Genomic DNA, 23,611 nt, shown 5'->3' with positions numbered 1-23,611 from the left:
GCCGAAGTAACCTTGAAAAAGAAAAGCCAAGCTGGTAGCACCACAATTCTGGACTTCGAGATATATTACAAATCTGTAGTGATCAAAACAGCATGGTACTGGCACAGAAATAGACACATAGATCAATGGAACAGAATAGAAATCTCAGAAATGAATCATAACTATATGGTCAATTAATCTTCGATAAAGCAGGAAAGAATATTTGATGCGGAAAAGACAGTCTCCTCAACAACTGGTGTTGGGAGAAGTGGAGAGCAACATGCAAAACGGCAAAAGCGGATGACTTTCCTACACCATACACAAAAATATGTTCAAAATGGATGAAAGACCTTAGTGACCTAATACGGCAAAGCATTAAGACTCTAGGGAGAACACAAGCAGTAACCCCTTTGACATTGGCCATAGCAACTTCTTACTAGATATGTCTCCTGAGGCAAGGGAAACAAAAACAAAAATAAATTTGGGGACTTCATCAAGATAAAAGGTTTCTGCACAGTGAAGGAGACAATCAACAAAACTGAAAGGCAACCTACAGAATGGGAGAAGATATTAGCAAATGACATATCTTATTGAGGGTTAGTATCCAATGTGTATAAAGAACTTGTAAAACTCAACACCCCCAAAACAAATAATTCAGTTAAAAAATGGGCAGAAACCATATGATAATTGACTCTCTCTGCTTGACTTATTTCAGTCAGCATAATCACTTATTTGTGGAGCATAACAAATAGCATGGAGGACAAGGGGCGTTAGAGAGGAGTAGGGAATTTGGGTAAATTGGAAGGGGAGGTGAACCATGAGAGACTATGGACTCTGAAAAACAATCTGAGGGGTTTGAAGTGGCGGGGGGATGAGAGGTTGGGGTACCAGGTGGTGAGTATTATAGAGGGCACGGCTTGCATGGAGCACTGGGTGTGGTGAAAAAATAATGAATAATGTTTTTCTGAAAATAAATAAATTGAAAAAAAAATGGGCAGAAGACATGAATAGTCATTTTTCTAAAGAAGACATCCAGATGGCCAACAGGCACATGAAAAGATGCTCAACATCACTCATCCAGGAAACGGAAATCAAAACTACAATGAGATACCATCTCACGTATGTCAGAATGGCTGAAATCAACAACACAAGAAACAGCAGTTGTTGGTGAAGACAATAGTCAAAATATGGAAATAGCCCACTTCTGACTGATAAATGGATAAAGAAGAGGTGATATAGACATATCATACACCCATATACACACCCATCCCCCCCACAGCAGCGTATTACTCAGCTATTACAAAGAATGAAATCTTGCTATATGCAACTACTTGAATGGAGGCAGAAAGTATTATGCTAAGGGAAATACATGAGTCAGAGCAAGAAAAATACCATATAATTTCACTCATATTTGGAATTTAAGAAACAAAACAAATGATTATGAGTAGGAGAAAAAAGAGGAAAACAGGAAACAGTCTTTTAATTTACAGAGACCAAAAGATGTCTGTCAGAGGAGAGATGTGTGGGAGATATGTTAAGTAGGTGATGGGGGGGTGCCTGGGTGGCTCAGTGGATTAAGCCGCTGCCTTCAGCTCAGGTCATGATCCCAGTGTCCTGGGATCGAGCCCCGCATCGGGCTCTCTGCTCAGCAGGGAGCCTGCTTCCCCTTCTCTCTCTGCCTGACTCTCTGCCTAATTGTGATCTCTCTCTCTGTCAAATAAATAAATAAAATCTTAAAAAAAAAGTAGGTGATGGGAATTAGGTTGTGCACTTGTGACGAGGAGAGGGTTTTTATATATATGTAGATATATATACACACATAGTGGAATATTGTATATATTATGTATATATAGACACAATGAAATATATATGTGTATATATGTATTCAATATTGTGTGTATATATATCTTTTTATATACACATACATACATACACAATGGAATATGACTCATCCATTATAAAGAATGAAATCTTGCTATTTTCAATGATGTGAATGGAGCTACAGAGTACCATGATAAGCAAAATAAATCTGTCACAGAAAGGCAAATACCATGATTTCACTAATATGTAGAATTTAAGAACAAAAAAAAATGATCATAGGGAAAAAAATGTGAGTTGCACACCAAGAAACAGACTCTTAACTATAGAGAACAAACTGATGGTTACCAGAGGGGAGGTGGGGAGTGGGTGGATAACTAGCTGTTGGGGATTAAGGAGTGCATTTGTGATTAGTAGAATGTTTTAAGTGTTGAATCACTAAACTGTTCACCTGATACTAATATTACACTCTATGTTAACTAACTGGAATTTAGATAAAAACTAAAAAATAGAGGGGCGTCTGGGTAGCTCAGTGGGTTAAGTCTCTGCCTTCGGCTCAGGTCATGATCTCAGGGTCCTGGGACTGAGCCCAGCATCAGGCTCTCTGCTCAGCAGGGAGCCTGCTTCCTCCCTTTCTCTCTACCTGCTTCTGATCTCTCTCTGTCAAAATAATAAATAAAACCTTAAAAAAACTAAAAAATAAAGAAGAAGAATATTGTTGGTAGATTTTTATATTTCCTGATATTTTTTGTTTAGTATGTCTATATTTTCAAGTTTTCTTCTATAGAGTTTTAAGGTAAATATAAAAAAAACTTTGGGGGACAAGGTGGCGGGGGAGTAGGAAGAGGCGTCTTTTCAGCCGGTACCCCAAAGTGAGCTGATTACCTACCAAAGAACTCCGATCACCCATGAAATCAGCCTGAGATCAGAATTATACATGTCTGGATCTCTACAGGGGCAGAAGATGCCAGTGGGCAGGTAAAGCGGAATGGGAATGGGAACGGCGGACTGATATCGGAAGATAAACAAAAGGGGGAGGGAGCCACCAGAGGTGACCGGTTGGAAAGTAATACCCCAATACGAGCGAGTGTGCCCTGCGTCTGGGGACCAGCATTAACTTGGAGACTGGTTGAAAGCACTCCAAAAGAGCAAAGGATCGTGGGGGGAAATTGTGGGAATCGGGGTGGCTAGGGACAGGGACTTAAGTCCCCGGTCGCAGGACAGCCTCCCCGGCGCTGAGGTAGAGAGAGTGTGGCGGAGAAACCAGCTCCTGGTCCCTAAGCTGCCAGCGCACCCAGAATGCGTGGGTTCTAGTTCCTGTGAGGGGATGGGAGCCACGCCACACAGGTCGGCAGAACGCGCGCTAGCCCTACCACAAAGCCTGAGATACGCGCGCGTATGTCCCTCACGCTCCCCTGAGTTACAAAGGCCCGGCCGGCGCTCTTTGACCTGCGCCATTGTTTCAAAGCCTAAGCGGCGGGCCTGAAACTCTTCCCCTGACAGAGGTGCGCAAAAGCCCAGCCTGGGGCTTACGGACGAGCGCCCCGTTCTCAGTGCCCAAGACGCGCGCCCAACCCATAGCCGCCTCTGAAAAGAGGTGCGCACAAGCCGGGCACTCCCAGCCCGGGCCGGCGGCAAAATCTCAGTGTGTGATAGCTGCTTGGAACCTCTCTGGCGGTCGGGAGCTCCCAGACAGCCGCCACTGCCTTGGCTTTGGGTACGAGCAAAAGATCCTGCACCAACAGGGTCTGAAACTTGGAACCTGCTCTGCCAGTGGCCAACGGGGAACTTACTCAGGTTCTGCACCCAGACTGAGGCTTCTCTCTGAGAGGGAGATCAGGGTGCGGTTTGATTTCCTCTAATACTACAAAAACCATCAAAGGCGGTCAGGGTGAGAGAAAAAAAAAAAAGTGAACAAGCATAAAAACCTCCAGAGAACAAAAGCCTGAAAGAAACCAGCTCCCTCAGAGCCCACCCCCTTGAGGGGGGCAGGAGGACTTAACTCAGGAAACATCATTGACTGACAACCCACATGGCAGGCCGCTCCCCCAGAAAACAAACCAAGAAAGAAAAAAAAAAAAAAAAAAGGACTACAAGAGAACAACCACTACTTCATAGGAAAACTTGTATTGTTCACTCGTTCCCACTATTCTGGTTCATTTTTTTTTTCACACATAGGTAATTTTTTTAACCTATTTACCATCACAGCAAGTTGTACAGTACATCAAATTCCATAATACCTTTCTAACCACAACTTTTTGATACATACACCTATGTTTTTCTTTTGCATTTTTATTTTTTGAATTCCTTTTTTTAAATTTTAGTTTAGTTTAGTCTAGTTTATTCCTTTTTATTTTTATCCTCTAATATTCATAAAGAGTTAAACTTCAAAGTAATCCCCTTTCCACAATCAATACTACCCCTATAGGTAAACCAATTTTTAATCCCCTTTATCTTAGGAAAGTTGAGTCCTTTAACAAAGACATCAAGATACATCCAGGAAGAATCAAAACAACCTTCCTCGCACACACTGAGAATTTATAAGAACTCTCCCATCTTCTTCCACCAGTGTTTCTGTGTTTTTTCTGTTTGTCCTGATAGCATATATATTTTACACTTGTGGTTCTTTTTGACAAGGTTCTTTCTTTATTTGCATATATATATTTTTTTCTCTTGTCATATATCAGTCTTTTTATCTCTTTTTGTTTGTCTACTTCATAAATCTTACCTTGGGGCCCATCTGGGCTGAAACTTCTTTTTCATCTTCCTTCTTTCCTGTCTCTCTCTCTCTCTCTCTCTCTCTCTCTTTTCTTTTTCTTTTTCTTTTTCTTTTCTTTTGTCTCTCGTTTGGTTGGGGAATCCTGATTGCTCAGAAGTGTTCCAGTGTACACCTTGACTGCACCAGAGTTGATACATCTAGCTACATCTGTTCAGTCATCCCCCACCAAAATCACTAGGAGGAGGAATGCCCAACAGAAGAAAAATACAGAGGATGGACCTTCTGCAACAGAGCTAATGGCTATCAACATAGACAATATGTCGGAAAGAGAATTCAGGCTAACAATTATCCAGGCAATAGCTAGGTTGGAGAAAGCCATGGATGACCAAACAGAATTGATTAGGGCCGAACTGAAAGCGACCAGACAGGATGTTCACAATGTTAGGGCGGAGCTTAAAGCTACCAGGGAGGAGGTCCACAATGCTCTCAGTGAGTTCCAATCTAATCTAAACTCTCTCAAAGCTAGGGTAACTGAGACAGAAGATAGAATTAGTGATCTGGAAGACAAACAGATAGAGAGAAAGGATCAGGAGGAAGCCTGGAACAAATGGCTTAGAAACCAGGAAAACAGAATCAGGGAAATAAATGATGCCATGATGTGTTCCAACGTCAGAATTATTGGAATCCCTGAAGGGGAGGAGAAAGAAAGAAGTCTAGAAGATATAGTGGAACAAGTCCTTCATGAAAATTTTCCCAATCTCGCGAATGGAACCAGAGTTCATGTACTAGAGGCTGAATGGTCTCCAACCAAAATTATACATTCCAAAAAAAATCACGACACCTGATAGTCAAATTGAGGAATTATAATCGTAGGTATAATCTCTTGAAAGCCACCACGGCAAAGAGGCTCCTTACTTACAGAGGGAAGCCCATCAGAATAACGCCAGACCTGTCCACAGAGACCTGGCAAGCCAGAAGAGGCTGGCAAGATATATTCAGGGCACTAAATGAGAAGAAAATGCAGCCAAGAATACTTTATCCAGCAAGACTGACATTCAAAATGGATGAAGAGATAAAGAGTTTTCAAGACCGGCAAAGCTTAAAAGACTATGCAACCACCAAGCCGACACTGCAGGAAATATTAAGGGGGGTTCTATAAAAGAGGAAAAATCCCAAGAATAGCATTGAACAGAAATATAGGACAGTCTACAGAAAGAAAGACTTCAAAGGTAACTCAATGTCAATAAAAACGTATCTATCAATAGTCACTCTCAATGTGAATGGCCTAAATGCACCCATAAAACGGCACAGGGATGCAGATTGGATAAAACGACAGGACCCATCCATATGTTGTCTACAAGAGACCCATTTTGAACCTAAAGATACATGCAGACGAAAGTGAAGGGATGGAGAAGCATCTTTCATGCTAATGGGCCTCAAAAGAAGGCTGGGGTAGTGATTCTCATATCAGATAAATTAGACTTCAAACTAAAGACTGTAGTCAGAGATACAGAAGGACACTACATAATCCTTAAAGGGACTATCCACCAAGATGATCTAACAATTGTAAATATCTATGCTCCCAATATGGGAGCAGCCAATTACTTAAGAAAACTGTAATCAAGATAAAGAGTCATATTGATATGAATACACTAATTGTAGGAGATCTTAACATGCCTCTTTCAGAATTAGACAGATCATCAAAGCAGAAAATCAATAAAGAAACAAGAGCATTGAATGACACACTGGACCAGATGGACCTCATATATATATACAGAACATTCCACCCTAAAATAACAGAATACTCATTCTTCTCAAGTGTACACGGAACCTTCTCCAGAATAGACCACATACTGGGTCACAAATCAGGACTCAACCGATACCAAAAGACTGAGATGATTCCCTGCATATTCTCAGATCACAATGCTTTGAAACTGGAGCTCAATTACAAGGAAAAGTTCAGAAGGAACTCAAACACCTGGAAGCTAGAGACCACCTTGCTTAAGAATGCTTGGATCAACCAGGAGATCAAAGAAGAACTGAAACAATTCATGGAAACCAATGAGAATGAAGACACTTTGGTCCAAAACCTATGGGATACGGCAGAGGCGGTCTGAAGGGGAAAATGCATAGCCATCCAAGCCTCCCTCAAAAATTTGAAAAATCTAGAACACACCAGCTGTCTCTACACCTTAAAGAACAGGAGAATCAACAACAAATCAAACCAACTCCACACATAAGAAGGGAAATCATCAAGATTAGAGCTGAGATCAATGAGGTAGAAAACAGAGATACAGTAGAATGTATCAATGAAACTAGAAGCTGGTTTTTTGAAAGACTCAGTAAGATCGATAAGCCATTGGCCACACTAATCCAAAAGAAAAGGGAGAAAGCCCAAATTCATAAAATTATGAATGAAAAGGGAGAGATCACAACGAACACCAAGGAAGTAGAAACAATCATCAGAAGTTATTATCAACAGTTACATGCCAATAAGCTTAGCAACCTAGATGAAATGGATGCATTCCTGGAAAAATATAAACTACCAAAATTGAACGAGGAAGAAATCGACAACCTGAATAGACCAATATCTAATAACGAGATTGAAGCAGTGATCAAAAACCTCCCAATGAACAAGAGCCCAGGACCTGACGGATTCCCTGGGGAATTCTACCAAACCTTCAAAGAAGACATAACACCTATTCTCCTGAAGCTGTTTCAAAAAATTGAAGCAGAAGAAAAACTTCCAGACTCTTTCTATGAAGCCAGCATTACCCTGATCCCCAAACCAGACAAGGACCCTACCAAAAAGGAGAATTTCAGACCAATATCACTGATGAATATGGATGCTAAGATTCTCAACAAGATCCTAGCCAACAGGATCCAACAACACATTAAAAAGATTATCCACCATGATCAGGTGGGATTCATTCCTGGGCTACAAGAATGGTTCAACGTTCGCAAATCAATCAATGTGATACAACAAATTAATATGAGAAGAGAGAAGAACCACATGGTCCTCTCAATTGATGCAGAAAAAGCATTTGACAAAATCCAACATCCGTTCCTGATTAAAACGCTTCAAAGTATAGGGATAGAGGGAACATTCCTGAACCTCATCAAATCTATGAAAGACCCACAGCAAATATCATCCTCAATGGGAAAAAGCTTGCAGCCTTCCTGTTGAGATCAGGAACAAGACAAGGATGCCCACTTTCACCACTCTTGTTCAACATAGTATTAGAAGTCCTAGCAACAGCAATCAGACAACAGAGAGAAATAAAAGGTATCCAAATTGGTAATGAAGAAGTCAAACTCTCTCTCTTCGCAGATGACATGATTCTTTATATGGAAAACCCAAAAGACTCCATCCCCAAACTACTAGAACTCATACAGCAATTCAGCAACGTGGCAGGATACAGAGTCAATGTGCAGAAATCAGTGGCTTTCTTATACACTAACAAAGAAAATACAGAAAGGGAAATTAGAGAATCGATTCCATTTACTATAGCACCAAGAACAATAAGATACCTGGGAATAAACCTAACCAAAGAGGTAAAGGATCTGTACTCGAGGAACTACAGAACACTCATGAAAGAAATAGAAGAAGATACAAATAGATGGAAGACCATTCCATGCTCCTGGATCGGAAGAATAAATATTGTTAAAATGGCTATACTGCCTAGAGCAATCTATACTTTTAACGCCATTCCGATCAAAATTCCACCGGCATTCTTCAAAGAGCTGGAGCAAATAATCCTAAAATTTGTATGGAATCAGAAGAGACCCCGAATCGCTAAGGAAATGTTGAAAAACAAAAATAAAGCTGGCGGCATCACGTTACCTGATTTCAAGCTTTATTACAAAGCTGTGATCACCAAGAGAGCATGGTACTGGCATAAAAACAGACACATAGACCAGTGCAACAGAGTAGAGAGCCCAGATATGGACCCTCAACTCTATGGTCAATTAATCTTCGACAAAACAGGAAAAAATATACAGTGGAAAAAAGACAGTCTCTTTAATAAATGGTGCTGGGAAAACTGGACAGCTATATGTAGAAGAATGAAACTCGACCATTCTCTTACACGTACACAAAGATAAACTCAAAATGGATAAAAGACCTCAACGTGAGAGAGGAATCCATCAGAATCCTAGAGGAGAACAGAGGCAGTAATCTCTTTGATATCAGCCACAGCAACTTCTTTCAAGATATGTCTCCAAAGGCAAAGGAAACGAAAGCGAAAATAAACTTTTGGGACTTCCTCAAAATCAAAAGCTTCTGCACAGCAAAGGAAACAGTTAAAAAAAAAAAAAACAAGGAGGCAACCCACGGAATGGGAGAAGATATTTGCAAATGACAGTACAGACAAAAGGTTGATATCCAGGATCTATAATGAACTCCTCAAACTCAACACACACGAAACAGGCAAACATATCAAAAAATGGGCAGAAGATATGAACAGACACTTCTCCAATCAAGACATACAAATGGCTATCAGACATATGAAAAAATGTTCATCACCATTAGCCCTCAGGGAGATTCAAATTAAAACCACATTGAGATATCACCTTATACCAGTTAGAATGGCCAAAATTAACAAAACAGGAAACAACATGTGTTGGAGAGGATGTGGAGAAAGGGGAACCCTCTTTCACTGTTGGTGGGAATGCAAGTTGGTGCAGCCTCTTTGGAGAACAGTGTGGCGATTCCTCAAGAAATTAAAAATAGAGCTTCCCTATGACCCTGCAATTGCACTCCTGGGTATTTGCCCCAAAGATACAGATGTCGTGAAAAGAAGGGCCATCTGTACCCCAATGTTTATAGCATCAATGGCCATGGTCGCCAAACTATGGAAAGAACCAAGATGCCCTTCAACGGATGAATGGATAAGGAAGATGTGGTCCATATACACTATGGAGTATTATGCCTCCACCAGAAAGGATGAATACCCAACTTTTGTAGCAACATGGATGGGAGTGGAAGAGATTATGCTGAGTGAAATAAGTCAGGCAGAGAGAGTCAATTATCATATGGTTTCATTTATTTGTGGAGCATAACAAATAGCAAGGAGGACAAGGGGTGTTAGGAGAAGGGAGTTGGGGTAAATTGGAAGGGGAGGTGAACCACGAGAGACTATGGACTCTGAAAAACAATCTGAGGGGTTTGAAGTGGCGGGGGGGTGGGAAGTTGGGGTACCAGGTGGTGGGTATTACAGAGGGCATGGATTGCATGGAGCACTGGGTGTGGTGAAAAAATAATGAATACTGTTTTTCTGAAAATAAATAAATTGAAAAAAAAGAAAGAAAAAAAAACAGTTTAATCCATATAATATTGTTATAAGGTTTACCCTAAGTATTTTAACATTGTTTTTCTTCTTTAACGTCACACAGTAGCTATAAAATGTATAGGATGAAGTTCAAATTCCTTAAAATATATTCAAGGCCCTCTATGAGCTTCTCCCAAGTTATAATCGCAGGCAGCAAATCTGGACTTTATCTTCCAGCTCTACTCTATTCAAACTGGTCTCCTAATTGCCCTGTCAAAGCAAGCCCTTGATCCTTTCTTCTTCTTTTTTTTAAAGATATTATTTATTTATTTGAGAAAGAGTGCAAGAGAGACAAAGAACATAAGCAGGTGAGAGGGCAGAGGCAGAGGGAGAAACAGACCCTGCACTGAGCTGGGAGCCCAATTCAGGACTCCACTCCAGGACTCTGGGATCATGACCTGAGCCAAAGGCAGATGCTTAACTAACTGAGCCACCCAAGCGTCCTGCAAACACTTGCTTCTTACTTCTAGGTGAGCCATTATGGTATAGTGGAAAATACTGAAAGTTTAGAGTTGAGTAGACCTGATTTTGAGGTATTGAGCTGCTGCTTCCAAGTTAGTGGACTCTGAGCAGTTATTTCCCCCTTTTGACCATTGATGTCTTCATTTGCAAAGTGGGTATAATAACCTCTCACCATCAGGTGATTTTAAGGACTAAATGTGCCTATTGAGACTTCCTAGCATATAGTAGGGTTAAGTAAGTGTTAGACTCTTCTTTGCTTCCTGCCTGATATATGCCCCAGCTCTCTTGTCTTATTTGTACTGTAAGCATCCCTCAAAACAGCTCCAATTTCACCCCGCTGAACATTTCAGGTAACACTCATGAAGTACTTTTATATTGCCTTGTGGGTTTTTTTAATTCCTCCAGCTAGCCAGCCATTCTGGTGAGGGTGACAGATATGAAAAAAGACAACAATAATACAATGTTATACCTCTAATGGAAGAATTTGTTTATACGCATACAAATTCTGTCTCCCCATCTAGACTGTATCTTTTATTTCTGAACATGCCATTCCCCCTAGCACCAGGCTAGGTACACAGAATTGCAGCTAAAAAATGACCAAAATTATAATGATAATCTGATTTTTCTAACACACTTTATACTGTTCAAACCAGTCTTCCAGATAACTATTTTTTTTAAAGATTTTTTATTTATTTATTTATTTGACAGACAGAGATCACAAGTAGGCAGAGAGGCAGGCAGAGAGAGAGAGAGGAGGAAGCAGGCTCCCTGCTCAGCAGAGAGCCCGATGCGGGACTCGATCCCAGGACCCTGAGATCATGACCTGAGCCGAAGGCAGCGGCTTAACCGACTGAGCCACCCAGGCGCCCCAGATAACTATTTGATGTTCACAATAAGCATGGGAGGGAAAAAGCAGTGGGTCTTATCTTCTTCATTTCATAAAGAACAAAACTTAGGTTGAGAAAGATGAAGTAATTCAAGTCACATAGTTAGGTAAGTGATAGAGTGAGGGTTGAAAGCCCTATCTCTTGGTCCTGCATCCGCTGTTTTTCCTAGTGCCTGCTGTTTTGTTATTATTAGTCATATAAAAATTATAAATGGTAAAAATAATGGTAATGGTGATAACATAACTGGTAAAAATTTTAGCTATCTTTTATTGAATACTTGCTCTGTTCTAGATATTGGGATATTATACTCAGTATTTTATGCATATATTCTCCTTAAACATAGGTCATAAACTTCCAAGGTAGAAAGTGTCCTATTCTGCAGTTGTGAAAACAGAGACACAGATAAGATGTAACCTCATAGGTAATTGGCAATAGATTCAGATACATCTGATTTCTGAAGTTCATGTAGACCTAAGTACCAGTGGTTTTCAACCTTGACTATACTTTGGGAACATTAAAATCATATAGTATCTGGACCCAACCCCCAGAGATCCTAGTTTAATTGATTAGGGTAATGACTTGGGTATGGGTATGTTTAAAAGCTCCTCAGGTGGAATGCCTGGGTGGTGTAGTTGGTTGAGCATCTAACTCTTGGTTTCAGCTCAGTATGTGATCTCTGGGTTGTGAGATCAAGCCCTGTATCGGACTCTGCACTGGGCTGCATGAGGTACTCTCTCCCTCTGCCCCATGCCCCCTCCACTCTCTTTCTCTAAAATAAATAAATAAATAAATAAATAAATCTTTAAAAAAAACAAAAAAACAAAAAAAACAAAAAAAGTTCCCCAGGTGATGCTATGTGTAGCCAGAGTTAGGAACCACCAGGTCACATGACACTAATTTTGTCACTGCAGATCAAAATGTTCAGAGCTGATAATGCTGTTCCATTTCAACTGGATAGTGGAGGGGGTGTTGGGCAGGAAGTATGTGCTGTAGTCAGAGTCAGAAAACACTTCTACCCAAACATGGGTCCATCTTAGTGTGAGTGCTCTTCTTTATAAGAGAACCAGATGATGCCTCCTTAAATATGAATCCCATTTCTTTCCAACTTACAGCCAAATCCAAATGGACATCAAACCAAGGCCTTAGAAAACAAACATTAGTCTCTTCACTGATGATTCATTACAAGTCAAACTTTGAAGTCACAGCAAAGGGGTTTCTTGGTTGAAAGACTCCAGTGTTATTCTCTCTTAACTCTAATTTGCCACAGTAAAACCACAATGAGGAGGCAGAGGTGGAAGAGTAATGTAACTGGGAGTCAAGAGAGCTAGATTCCAGTTTTAATACTAAAACTAACTTGCTGTATGACCTTGACAAGATCACTTCAATACCTGTGAAATGTGGACTTGGACTGTTTCATAGATCAGTGGGTTCATGATATAAGTCTATAGACCTATATCTCTCCCTGCTGACTTTTAAATGCTGTTTTGGAATACTTTAGAAGCCAGTTCTGATCATGTACTTAACCAGCCTGAAGAAAATCTCTTCATAGATAGATTTAGATTTAGACTCCATAGTTCCCTGTTGCCTGCAGAATAAACTCAATCATTTTTAACCTGGAAGTCACTATCCTCTTCCACTTGACTTCAACCGATCTTTGTGATTTACCTTTCCGCTATTTCTCTTCACATATTCTACAGTCCACACAAACAGTATTATTTGTTGTTCCATATACCTGTTTCACAATTGATCATATTTTCCCCAGGTTCCCTTTACCCTATTCCCACATGCCTAAATTTACATCTATTAAGATTCAGCTTAAGTGCTCCAAGACTAAGATGCTCCAAATTCTTTTCTCTGACTCCTAAGGTGTTAATCATCTTGTACTTTGAATCAGTGCTCTTTGTTTTGGTGTCTCTATGTTCCATATTATAATGGAAGCAACCTGATGACAAGATCCATTTCTGTAGTCACTAAAAGCCCAAGTAAATTGCTTTGCACATAACTGATATTCAATAAATATTGAGTAAAAAAAATTATGTACTTCAGTCCAATAGAAGGACAACATAAAGAGGTTTTCTTTTTTAAGTTCCCACTTGTGACATCTTTAACACATACAAACATGATATAGCCAAACTTCAGGGCTATTCTGAAACCTAAATTGAAAGGTTTTCAATATGCTGTGTTTCTTGAGGGCTTTTGTGCCCAGTCTTAATGATATGACATATACCTTGCCCTCCAGGGGCTTAAAACAGAATTGGACAATGAAGTCATACATTTGGGAAATAAGTGTGAATACTGTAACTCAGCATCCACATTAAAGGGTCAAACTTGAATGTCAGAAGAAATGAGGTAAGGTAGAGTTCCCTAGGGCAGAAGGTGTCATGGAAGGAATAGGACTTGAAGTGGACCTTGAGGGATGGATAAAAATCCTTCCTTGTCCCTTCCCTTCAACAATGGCCCTCCTCTTTCTCAGTGTTTGGCAAGGTCAGAAAAAGTTCAAGGGTGGAAAGAGTAGCTCTGAGTTCTTTGATGACATCTATGCTTGAGGCTTGAGGCTTCCCATAGGCTCCTAAATACAAAAGAGTAAACATGTACCATCTTCTATGGCTGCCATTTCCTGAGAGGTTGTTACCCATCCAGTAACATCATTTTTTGAACTTCTATTGTATTATTGTATAAATGTTTTCTATACATAATCTTAATTTTTACCCACAAAAATGTTTCCTACAATGTAGCCATTGTCCCCATTTACAGTTAATAAAACTGGCTGAAAGAAGTTAAGTTTACCTAAGATTATGTAGCTAGTATTTAGCTTCCTGTAAAAGCAAATCAACTGCTACCACTTACTGAGTACTCATTATGTGCTAAGCAAACTGATACCTTATTCCACTGTTGCAATAATCTCATGGGCATAATTATTATCTTCATTATATAAATAATACTAAGACTTAGAGAGGTTGTGGCTTGCAAAAAGTCCCACACCTCTGAGGCAGAGCTAGGAATCAAAATCATATCTGGGAAACTCTGAAGCCTGTCAAATCTGAGACTTCACTAAGCCTTCTGAGCCTATGATCTCTCTACCAAACTGTACATCCCCTTAATTTCCTTTTCAATTTGGTCCACAACATGACTTTTACTACAAATTTGACCTCCCTCTCCAGCCCAGACTCTTCTCTCCCTCCCCATTCTCTGTAAAATGACCATAGCCAATCTTAGCACTTATTGATTTCTTACCTCAAGAGGTACTAAGAAATCACTTTAAGCAACTTTCTCCGATCTTTTCTTATATTCATCTACACCCAACCTAACAGCATGATAAGGAGTGGTTCTTTCTACTTGTACATTCTTCCAATTTTCTAGAATCATCTCTTACTTTCTAGGAAATTCTGCCATGCTCACCTGAAAGCCTCTCTACTCCTATAGCCACTAATTACTCTTTTGGATCACTTGGGAGTTAGGCTCTAGGAAAGGCAGAGAATTAAAACCAAATGCAGCAGATTTTAAAGCATAATGAATTCAAACAACCAAATGTGAATAATGGCCAGCGCAGCCAATTATTTCAAGAACAAGTCTGTTTCTAATACCTCTGGAGCAGATGCAAATGCTACTCATTGAAATAGTTACCGTAGTGGAGAATTAATGGCCCTGTGGCTGAGCAAGGCCTTACAAGCATGCTTTCTCCAAATCCTAGAACACACCATCAGAATGCAGTCTTTTCTCTCTAGTCAAGGCAGAAGAAAGAGCTAAGAAGTGCTCCTAAGCACATATATTATAGGTTTCCAGTGTAGTTATATCCTTCACTTTTATCTCAGAACCTAAGGCAGAGTGAAGGGCTCCCTGCCCCATACTCCAACAGGAATTCATTCTCACCCCCATCAGAACATGGGTCATACTGGATTGGGACTGGTTGCTTACATGCCAGCCTCGCCATGAACCTCTGGAGGGCAGAGACCATGCATGGCCTCTCATCTCTTTCTCTCCCATTGCATAGCACTATGTCTGAATACATGAACAAATGCAGGTAAAGAGATATCTTCCCCACCTTATTCTCAAAAGGAAAGTCCTAAGTCCCTTTGTAGAAACTAGAGAAAAGTCCTCTTCAAAGCCAAGCCTGGTTAGAAGCAGTGATATCAAGAGAGGACAGGATATTGGCTTGTATAATTTTTCTCTCTTAACAGCTAATGCTTCTTAGAAAATATAAAGGAGAAGGTAGCTAAAGCTGTTTAAGAAATAAAAATGTGATACTCAAGAAGCCAAAGTTCAAGCTCTGTCCTCCTATCTTACAACGTTGGTGACTCTGGAAAGTTGTTTCACTTCTCTAAGCCTCAGTTTTTCCTTAATGGGGAAATAAATGTGAAATGAAGAAAAAAGAGACTATCTCATAGGTTTTTCATAATTAGATACAATAAAAAAAGAGAAAGTATCCAGTTCTATGTCTGGAACAGAAAAAAGTCCTTGACAAAATTATAACAGCAAACAATTTTGATTTTATTTTAAGCCAACTGCCATAGAACAATGTAATTTAACACACAGCTTGTGTTTGCTATTTTTAATGCTGAGGAAAAATGTAAAGAATATCAAGTCCACTCAAATGTTGGACTGATACAAAGGATGGAGATGGAAGACAAGACAGTGGCACAGTTGGATCACTAAAGCAATGAGGCCTTGCGCTGGCTCTTGACATGTAGGTAAAGCTCTGAATAAAAAGAGCTGAAATAGAGTGACAACTGGAAGGTGCAGAGTGGGTCAGCTCAGGTGGCAGTTCCTTCCCTCTGACTGTCATTTAGGCTGCTGGCCAGCACTTGGAGCTAACAACTAAGAGTTATATGTCAGGACAGAGTTTTTTATAGCCTTTTCTTAACTGATATCTGTTCTGATGCCTGGAATCTATCACTGGAGTAACAGCCAAAATGGGGAGGAAGGGAGGGAGAAAGAGGTGAGTAGTGAGCAAACTTCAAAGAGGCAACTACAGAGACTTATCTAGTAAGAAGTTGCTATGGCCAATGTCCAAGAGGTTTCTACCTGTGTTCTCCTCTAGGATATTGATTGTTATAGCAGCATTATAAATAGTTGCCAAATTATGGAAAGATCCCAAATGTCCATTGACCGATGAATGGAAAAAAGTCATGGTATATATATATATATATACAATGGAATATTACTCAACTATCAAAAAAACTGAAATCCTGCCATTTCAATGATGTGGGTAGATCTAGGGCACATTAGGCTAAGTGAAATAAGTCAGAGAAAAAGAAGTACCATATGATTTCAGTCATATGTGGAATTTAAGAAACAAGGCAGATGAACATAGGGGTAAATAAAGAGAGAGGCAAACCATAAAAGAGACTCTCAACTATGGTTGCTGCAGGGCAGGTGTGTGGGGGGTATGGGCTAAATGGGTAATGGATATTATGGAGGGCACTTGTGATGAGCAGTAGGTATTACATGTGAATGATGAATCACTAAATGCTACTCCTAAAATGAATGTTACACTGTATGTTAACTAACTAGAATTTAAATAAAAGCTTGAAAAAAAAGGAGGCAGAAGTTTGCCTGATTTTCCACCAAGGCCAGAACCACTACCTCAGTTCTGTCTTCTGTAGCTAAGGCTGGAGGCATGGCGCCTTGAGAAAAGCTGCATCACACTAGTCTGTTGCTGACTGATTTAAGATAGAAAGCAAAAGCAGGCAATTATGTGGCCCAAATTTAGATATTCTGGCTGATACTGGACAGTAAGATCAGTACTTACATTAACTGAAACTGTTACTTGCTGCCAGAAGTCTGGAGCAGGACTGTGGAGAAAGGGGAAGGGGAATGCATCTGGAATTTAACTTCGCAGTAGATGATGGAAAGAGGGCTAAGTTACTGTGTGTGCTAAATTTATAGGATCTAGCTGACCTCAAGGCTTGGCAGCAGGCAAGACAAACTTCACTGTGATGAATATAATTTGAGTTACCCAACTCTGTAACAGATTGATGTGAAGGTCAACACATGACCTATAATTTGAAATTGTGTCTACATAGAAGTCCGGTTCTAGTTGGCTATTTTCCTGAATAGAAAAATCTTAGGAAGAGGAAGGGCAGAGAAAGGGAATTAATAACATATTTTGAATATTGGTTATATGACAGATATTTTGTTATTTCTTTTAACCTTAGCAATAGTTCTGTGGGATGAGCTGTTAATCCTATTTACAGATATAGAAACCAAGGTGCACAGATCTTAAATAACCATTAATCATACAGACAGACGCATCACTGGGTCAAGACAAAGAATTCATAGTCAGTTACTTAGTGGAAATCATATCAGACTCCCATAGAATAGATTTTACTGAATTGTGACCAGAGACAATGTCATCAGCCCATATGCAATAATCCTTGAGATAAAATGCTTCTTAGAAGTATTCTTTGGCTTCAAAAATGGATGAGTTGTGTTTTTTTTGAACAACTTGCTTATTATTACCTTAAGACCATGGATTTATATGACTATTAAGTTCTTTCTCTTTTCATTTTCTCTAGAAAGTTTGGAGTCAAATCTGTGACACTGTTCTGGCAAGTGTGTAAGTCTTCACAGCAAACATTTTGTGGACTAACTTCATTCTTTCCATATCCCTACTATCCTACCTTTTTCCCCCTCTCTTGGCTTCATTTTTTCTCACCTGCACTCTCTAGAATCTAAGGCAGAAGTCAGCAAACATTTTATGTAAAGTATCAGATAGCTAATATTTTAGGACTTGTGGGCAATAAGATATCTGTTGCTACTACATAATTCTGCTGTTTTAGTGTGAAAGTAGCTTTACACAATATGTAAATGAAGTGGTGTGCATCTGTTGATGGGCACAGAAATTTGAATTTCATATAACTTTCATTTGTCATGACATATTATTTTTCTTTTGATATTTTTCAGTTAAGGTCATAGTTTGCTAAGCCCCGATATAAGTCTCAAGAGAGTAGGGACCTTGTATGTCTTATTCATTCTTATGTCCTCAATACCAAGAATTGGGCTAGACAAACAGCAAGTACTCGATAAATACTTGTTGAATAAATTATTCTTACTATTTTTAAGTTCTTATATTTTCTATATTGTGAAAGCCTTAAATCCTTTCTGGAACAAGACAGGATAAAAATCAAGGCACATTTTTATAAGGTCATCTAGCTAGAAAGTAAAAGAGTCACAATTTGGGTCTGAGCTTTTATGATATCAAAGTCCATATTCTGTCCATTATATCATATTATCTTCATAGAATTATGTACCACCCTCCAGATACCCTCTGGATTAGCCCCCAACCTCCAAACACGAGTCTCGAATTAAATTTACCAAAGTCAGCCACATCTTGGATTTGTAATTTAGAAAGTCCAGAGTTTTGCAGAAGTTGTGCCCGTTTGTCCCTATTTTGACTAATCTGAAAAGTGAGAATGAGAATCCACTAGTTCATGAATTTCAAAGCTTCTTATATGAATTGATAGTTCTGAATTATTGGAAATAACACAGGCTTTGGTACCTGCCACACTTGGTAAGACTGAGATTCCAGCTCTGCCAGTTAGTAACTGTGAACCTTTGGCAAGTCACTTAGCTCTAGGATCCTCAGTTTTCTAGTAGGGTATTATAGAGGGCACAGCTTGCATGGAGCACTGGGTGTGGTGAAAAAATAATGAATACTGTTTTTCTGAAAATAAATAAATTGGGAAAAAAAAAAGAAAAAGAGTAATGTGTTCTTCACAGTAAGGTGAAGGATCAGAAATAATTTGTCAATATCTAGTACAGTGCCAGGGATACAGTAGATATTCAATGGCAACAGCAGCAATAATAACATTGATAAAAATATTATTATCAATTTATTTTACAAACAATTAGTGCTTACCTTGTGACAGTCAAACATTGTTCTAAGTACTTGGGATAAAGAGGTAAATAAAGCAGGTCCCAAATCCCCACCCTCATTAGCTTTACACTCCAGTGATTATTGTGAATGGTTTTTATGTTCTTACCCACAATTCCAATATTAGTGACAGTAAATTGGAACTAGATTCCTATTTAATTATCTCCAATCTCAGAAAGATCTTAAGATGCAAAATTGCTGGTTTCAATTCTGATTCCAATGGAATTCTCAAGCACTTACCCTCCTTGTGGTGAGCCAGGGGCCGAGGAGCTGGTCTCTTTATGTGGAAAGAGGGGACTTTTGTGGGCCCAGAGCCTGGTACAGGTCCATTGGTGGCCTTTGGTATGGACTTGGTCCCACCATCCTGCAGCCTAGACACCAGCTTCCCTACATCCACTTCAGGACAGGACTCCAACTTGCCATCTGAAACAGACCAGTTGCTTGGAGACTTCCTCCCAGTGTCAGCTTCCCCACTCCTCTGAATAGGCAATTTTGGGTATTGTGGTAGCCTCGGGGGTTCTATACTGCTGGTGATAATACCATTGGGTGTTTGATGTTGGATTTCGTCTAGGAAAAGGTGGTGAAAAGAGGGAAGATTAATGCTAACTTTATTACCATTTCATTTTTATAAATGCACATATAATATCAAAAAATTTTACACACACTCAATGGAGTTATTATTGTGGAACAAATCACTGATAACTTGCATAATCAGTCTCTACCTACCCCAACCCATGTGGAGTCACAGATCCCATCAAATAGGGAATTCATTACAAGATGAGAGTTTTATTTTCACCACAACTTAGTAAAACCATGATATACCAAGATGTTTTATTCAAAGGGATATGTAATTTAGTGAGAAGAAGGGCCATATGTACCCCAATGTTCATAGCAGCAATGGCCACAATTGCTAAACTGTGGAAAGAGCCAAGATGTCCTTCAACATGGATAAAGAAGATGTGGTCCATATACGCAATGGAATATGACTCCATATATTTGTGCAATGGAATATGACTCCATATATATGTGGTCCATATATGCAATGGAATATGACTCAGCCATCAGAAAGGATGAATACCCAACTTTTGTATCAACATGGATGGGGCTGGAGGAGATTATGCTGAGTAAAATAAGTCAAGCAGAGAAAGTCAATTATCATACGGTTTCATTTACTTGTGGAGCATAAAGAATAACATGGAGGACATTAGGAGAAGGAAGGGAAAAATGAAGGGGGAAATAAGAGGGGTAGACGAACCATGAGAGACTGTGGATCTGATAAAGAAATTGAGGGGTTTTTTTTAGATTTTATTTATTTATTTGACATCACAAGTAGGCAGAGCAGCAGGCAGATACAGAGGAGAAGCAGGCTCTCCACTGAGCAGAGAGCCTGATGCGGGGCTTGATCCCAGGACCCTGAGATCATGACCTGAGCCGAAGGCAGAGGCTTTAACCCACTGAGCCACCCAGGTGCCCCCAAATTGAGGGTTTAACGGGGAGAAGGATGAGGGGATGGGGAAACTAGGTGGTGGGTATTAAGGAGAACATGTATTGCATGGAGTACTGGGTGTGGTACATAAACAGTGAATCTTTGAACACTGAAAAAATAAAATAAGATTATTTATAAATAAATAGATAGATGATAGACATAGATGGATGGATGGGTCTTAAGAGTCCCCAAGTATAACCCTGATCTTTTTAGGAGACATTAGTCAATCCTTAACTATTTCTATTTCTCTCAAAAGTAATTTGTTAAAATCTCTCAAATTTAAAGTTAAACAACAGAATTTAACTTCATTCTCCACCCTCATGAAGAAACCTCCAACTAGCCACTTTATGTTCCTCCCTTAGCTTTTGTGGTCCACAATTTTCTGTGACAATAGTATCTACTTTACCGTTGTTATGAGTCTTACTTAAGACTTTGAGACTTTAATAACAGCCAAATTAACCCACACAAATACATGAAAAATTTTAAAAACTAATTTTAATTTGAAGAGATTCATAGAGTCCCTTAAAGCTGTTAATCCCTGATTGAGAACTCCTGCTGTAAGGAAACTGTCACATTTCTTCATAATAGAAAACCTAGATTAGAGTGCAGTGGTTAAGAATAGAGGTTATTGTTAGCTAAATGAGACTTGAGAAACATGTTGAGCAGTTGTAATACATATATCTTTTTGTATCCTGATTTTAAAAAAAATATGGAGAATTTGAACATTGACTAGATAGCACTCTTAAGGAATTACTGTTTGTTTTATTTTATTTTCTTTCAGGTATGATGATGGTATTTTAATTTTGGTTTCAAAAAGTCCTTATCTTTTAGAGATATATACTGAAAAATTTATGGATGAAATGACATACATGATGTCTTGACTGGGGATGTGGGTAAGAGTACAGATGAAATAAGAATGGGCATACGGGTGGTAAATGTTGAAGCTGGGTGGTAGGCACATGGGGAGTACATTATACTTTTTTTTTTAACTTTGGTTTATGTTTGAAACTCTTCATAGTAAAATGTTAAAAGAAATGCAGGCTTTGGAGTCAGATAGCCAGGTTTGAATCTCAGTTCTGCTTTTTATCAACTGTAGGACCTTAAGCAAATTCATAATCTCTCTATACCTCAAGTTTTCTCCTCAGTAAAGTGGGAGTAATAATAGTAACTACTTCATGAGGTTGTAGTGAGGGTTACATGAGATTGTATACTTATTTCAGTGCCTGGGACATAATAAACACTCTATAATTGTTAGTTATTATTTATGCTATTATGCTCTAAAAGGGCAGTGAAGCAAGAGATTTTATGTGGGAAGGAAGGGCTAAGATTTGCTGCAAAGACTTTCTCCCCCAGAGAACTTTCTTCTCCTTGAGAACCTGTCACCAGTCAGTGCTGCCAACATTATAGGGATCAGGGCCAAAAGGATTCCCTCTATAATTTCCCTACTCTGTACCAAGGTAGGTATACAGTCCTGCTTTTATTAATTCTAGCACAATTGCTGTAAGAATAGAACATTCAAGCAAAAATTTACCGAAGGATCACAAATAATAGTAGGGACATAAGCACAAAGGAGCCATGTTAACTAGATCACGTGCAACTAGACATGCCTTAAGCCTGAGGTAGCCTGCAAAGCTCTAGCATTTAGGAGTAACCTTAACCACATTTACCCTCTCAGAACAATGAAGGGAACAGTGACAAGAATTTCTTCTCTCATGTGCCTAAATATTTTTAGGCCCAAAACCTCAGTTACATGAATACTTTCTTCTAGTAGAAAGGCCCTAGGAAATTTTATCCCTGCTCTACTTCAGAAGACACCACAGGGGTTGGCTGTTCCCTACAGTCCATAACAGCATTGTTACCATCTCAGTACATTTAGGGAAGTCCAATCTCATAAAGATGATCCACATATACAGTCTCAAAGAGGTCACTACTTTCCACATGAGAAAGGATCATTTCCTGACTCAAGGAAATAGGGGATGCAATGATAGCAGCAATGGGGACTCTGAAAAAGACCTTCGGCCAAGGGAAACTAGTTCTAGGTTCTGGAATATGCTGAATTATTATTGACAAAATGAGAAAATGGTGATGATAATAATGATAGTGATGATGATGGTAATAGATACCATTATTTGAGCACTTTATCTGCACCAAGTCCTGTTCTAAGTGCTTCACAAAGATTATCTCACCATTATCTTCAAAACTGCTCTATAAAGTAGTGAACCCTTATTAGTCTCATTTTACAAATAAGGAATCTAAGACTGATACAAGCTCAATGTCACAAAACTAATGCGGCAGAACCAGTTTTCAAAGTCTGAAGTCTGTTTCCAGAGTCCACTCTTCTTGAAGAGAGTTTATTCCACTATAGATAATAAGAATTTAGTATCATTCTCTTTCTTTAACCAGCCATCAATTCCCACAGGAAAACACATAGAACAGCTTCAGAAACTGCAGAAAACTGGGAATGGATCAGGACTGACAGGGAGGCCTCACAAATAGGCAAGTAGCCAATGGGGGGGGCCTCTCTTCTATGTGTGGGTAAGTGGTAGGAAGAATCTTCAAGATGTAACATACTAGTGCAGCAGGAGAAAAATAATAGTTACTATAATACAAGTAGAATCATGCAAATAAGTGCTATGAGGAGGACCTTCTAATTCTGTCTGGAGGGGCTGAAGAAGGTTTTATAAAAGAGGTAACATTTGAGCTGGGCCTTGAAGTAATGCAATAGGTAGAAAAGTAGGAAAGTGAATTTCAGACAGAGCAATTTGGAGGAGTGAAAGATCATGGTTCACCCAAGATTATGCTGAGTGAAGTAAGTCAAGCAGAGAAAGGCAATTATCATACGGTTTCACTTACTTGTGAAACATAAGGAATAACACAGAGGGCATTAGGAGAAGAAAAAGAAAAGTGAAGTGGGGGAAATTGGAGGGAGAGACCAACCATAAGAGACTGTAGACTCCGAGAAACAAACAGGATTTTAGAGGGCAGGGGGTGGGGGGATGGGTGAGCCTGGCTGTGAGTATTAAGGAGGGCATGAATTGCATGGAGCACTGCCTGTGG

The 23,611-nt window shown here is 39.4% G+C and overlaps 1 protein-coding gene across 3 annotated transcripts in view; it reads right to left on the bottom strand.

Moving 5' to 3' along the window:
- Positions 1-23,611, bottom strand: part of OPHN1 (oligophrenin 1) — a 560,040-nt gene that overhangs the window by 32,965 nt on the left and 503,464 nt on the right. For all 3 annotated transcript variants that reach the window (XM_044235858.1, XM_044235860.1, XM_044235859.1), the window contains exon 21: positions 19,309-19,635. In XM_044235858.1, the coding sequence (XP_044091793.1) occupies positions 19,309-19,635 (327 nt within the window). The remainder of the gene's footprint in view (positions 1-19,308; positions 19,636-23,611) is intronic.

The sequence above is a fragment of the Neovison vison genome, chromosome X (assembly GCF_020171115.1).
Source record: "Neovison vison isolate M4711 chromosome X, ASM_NN_V1, whole genome shotgun sequence".
In the NCBI taxonomy this organism is placed as follows: Eukaryota; Metazoa; Chordata; class Mammalia; order Carnivora; family Mustelidae; genus Neogale; species Neogale vison.
Note: the sequence above shows the minus strand (reverse complement) of the source record. Positions and strands in the feature narration are given on the sequence as shown.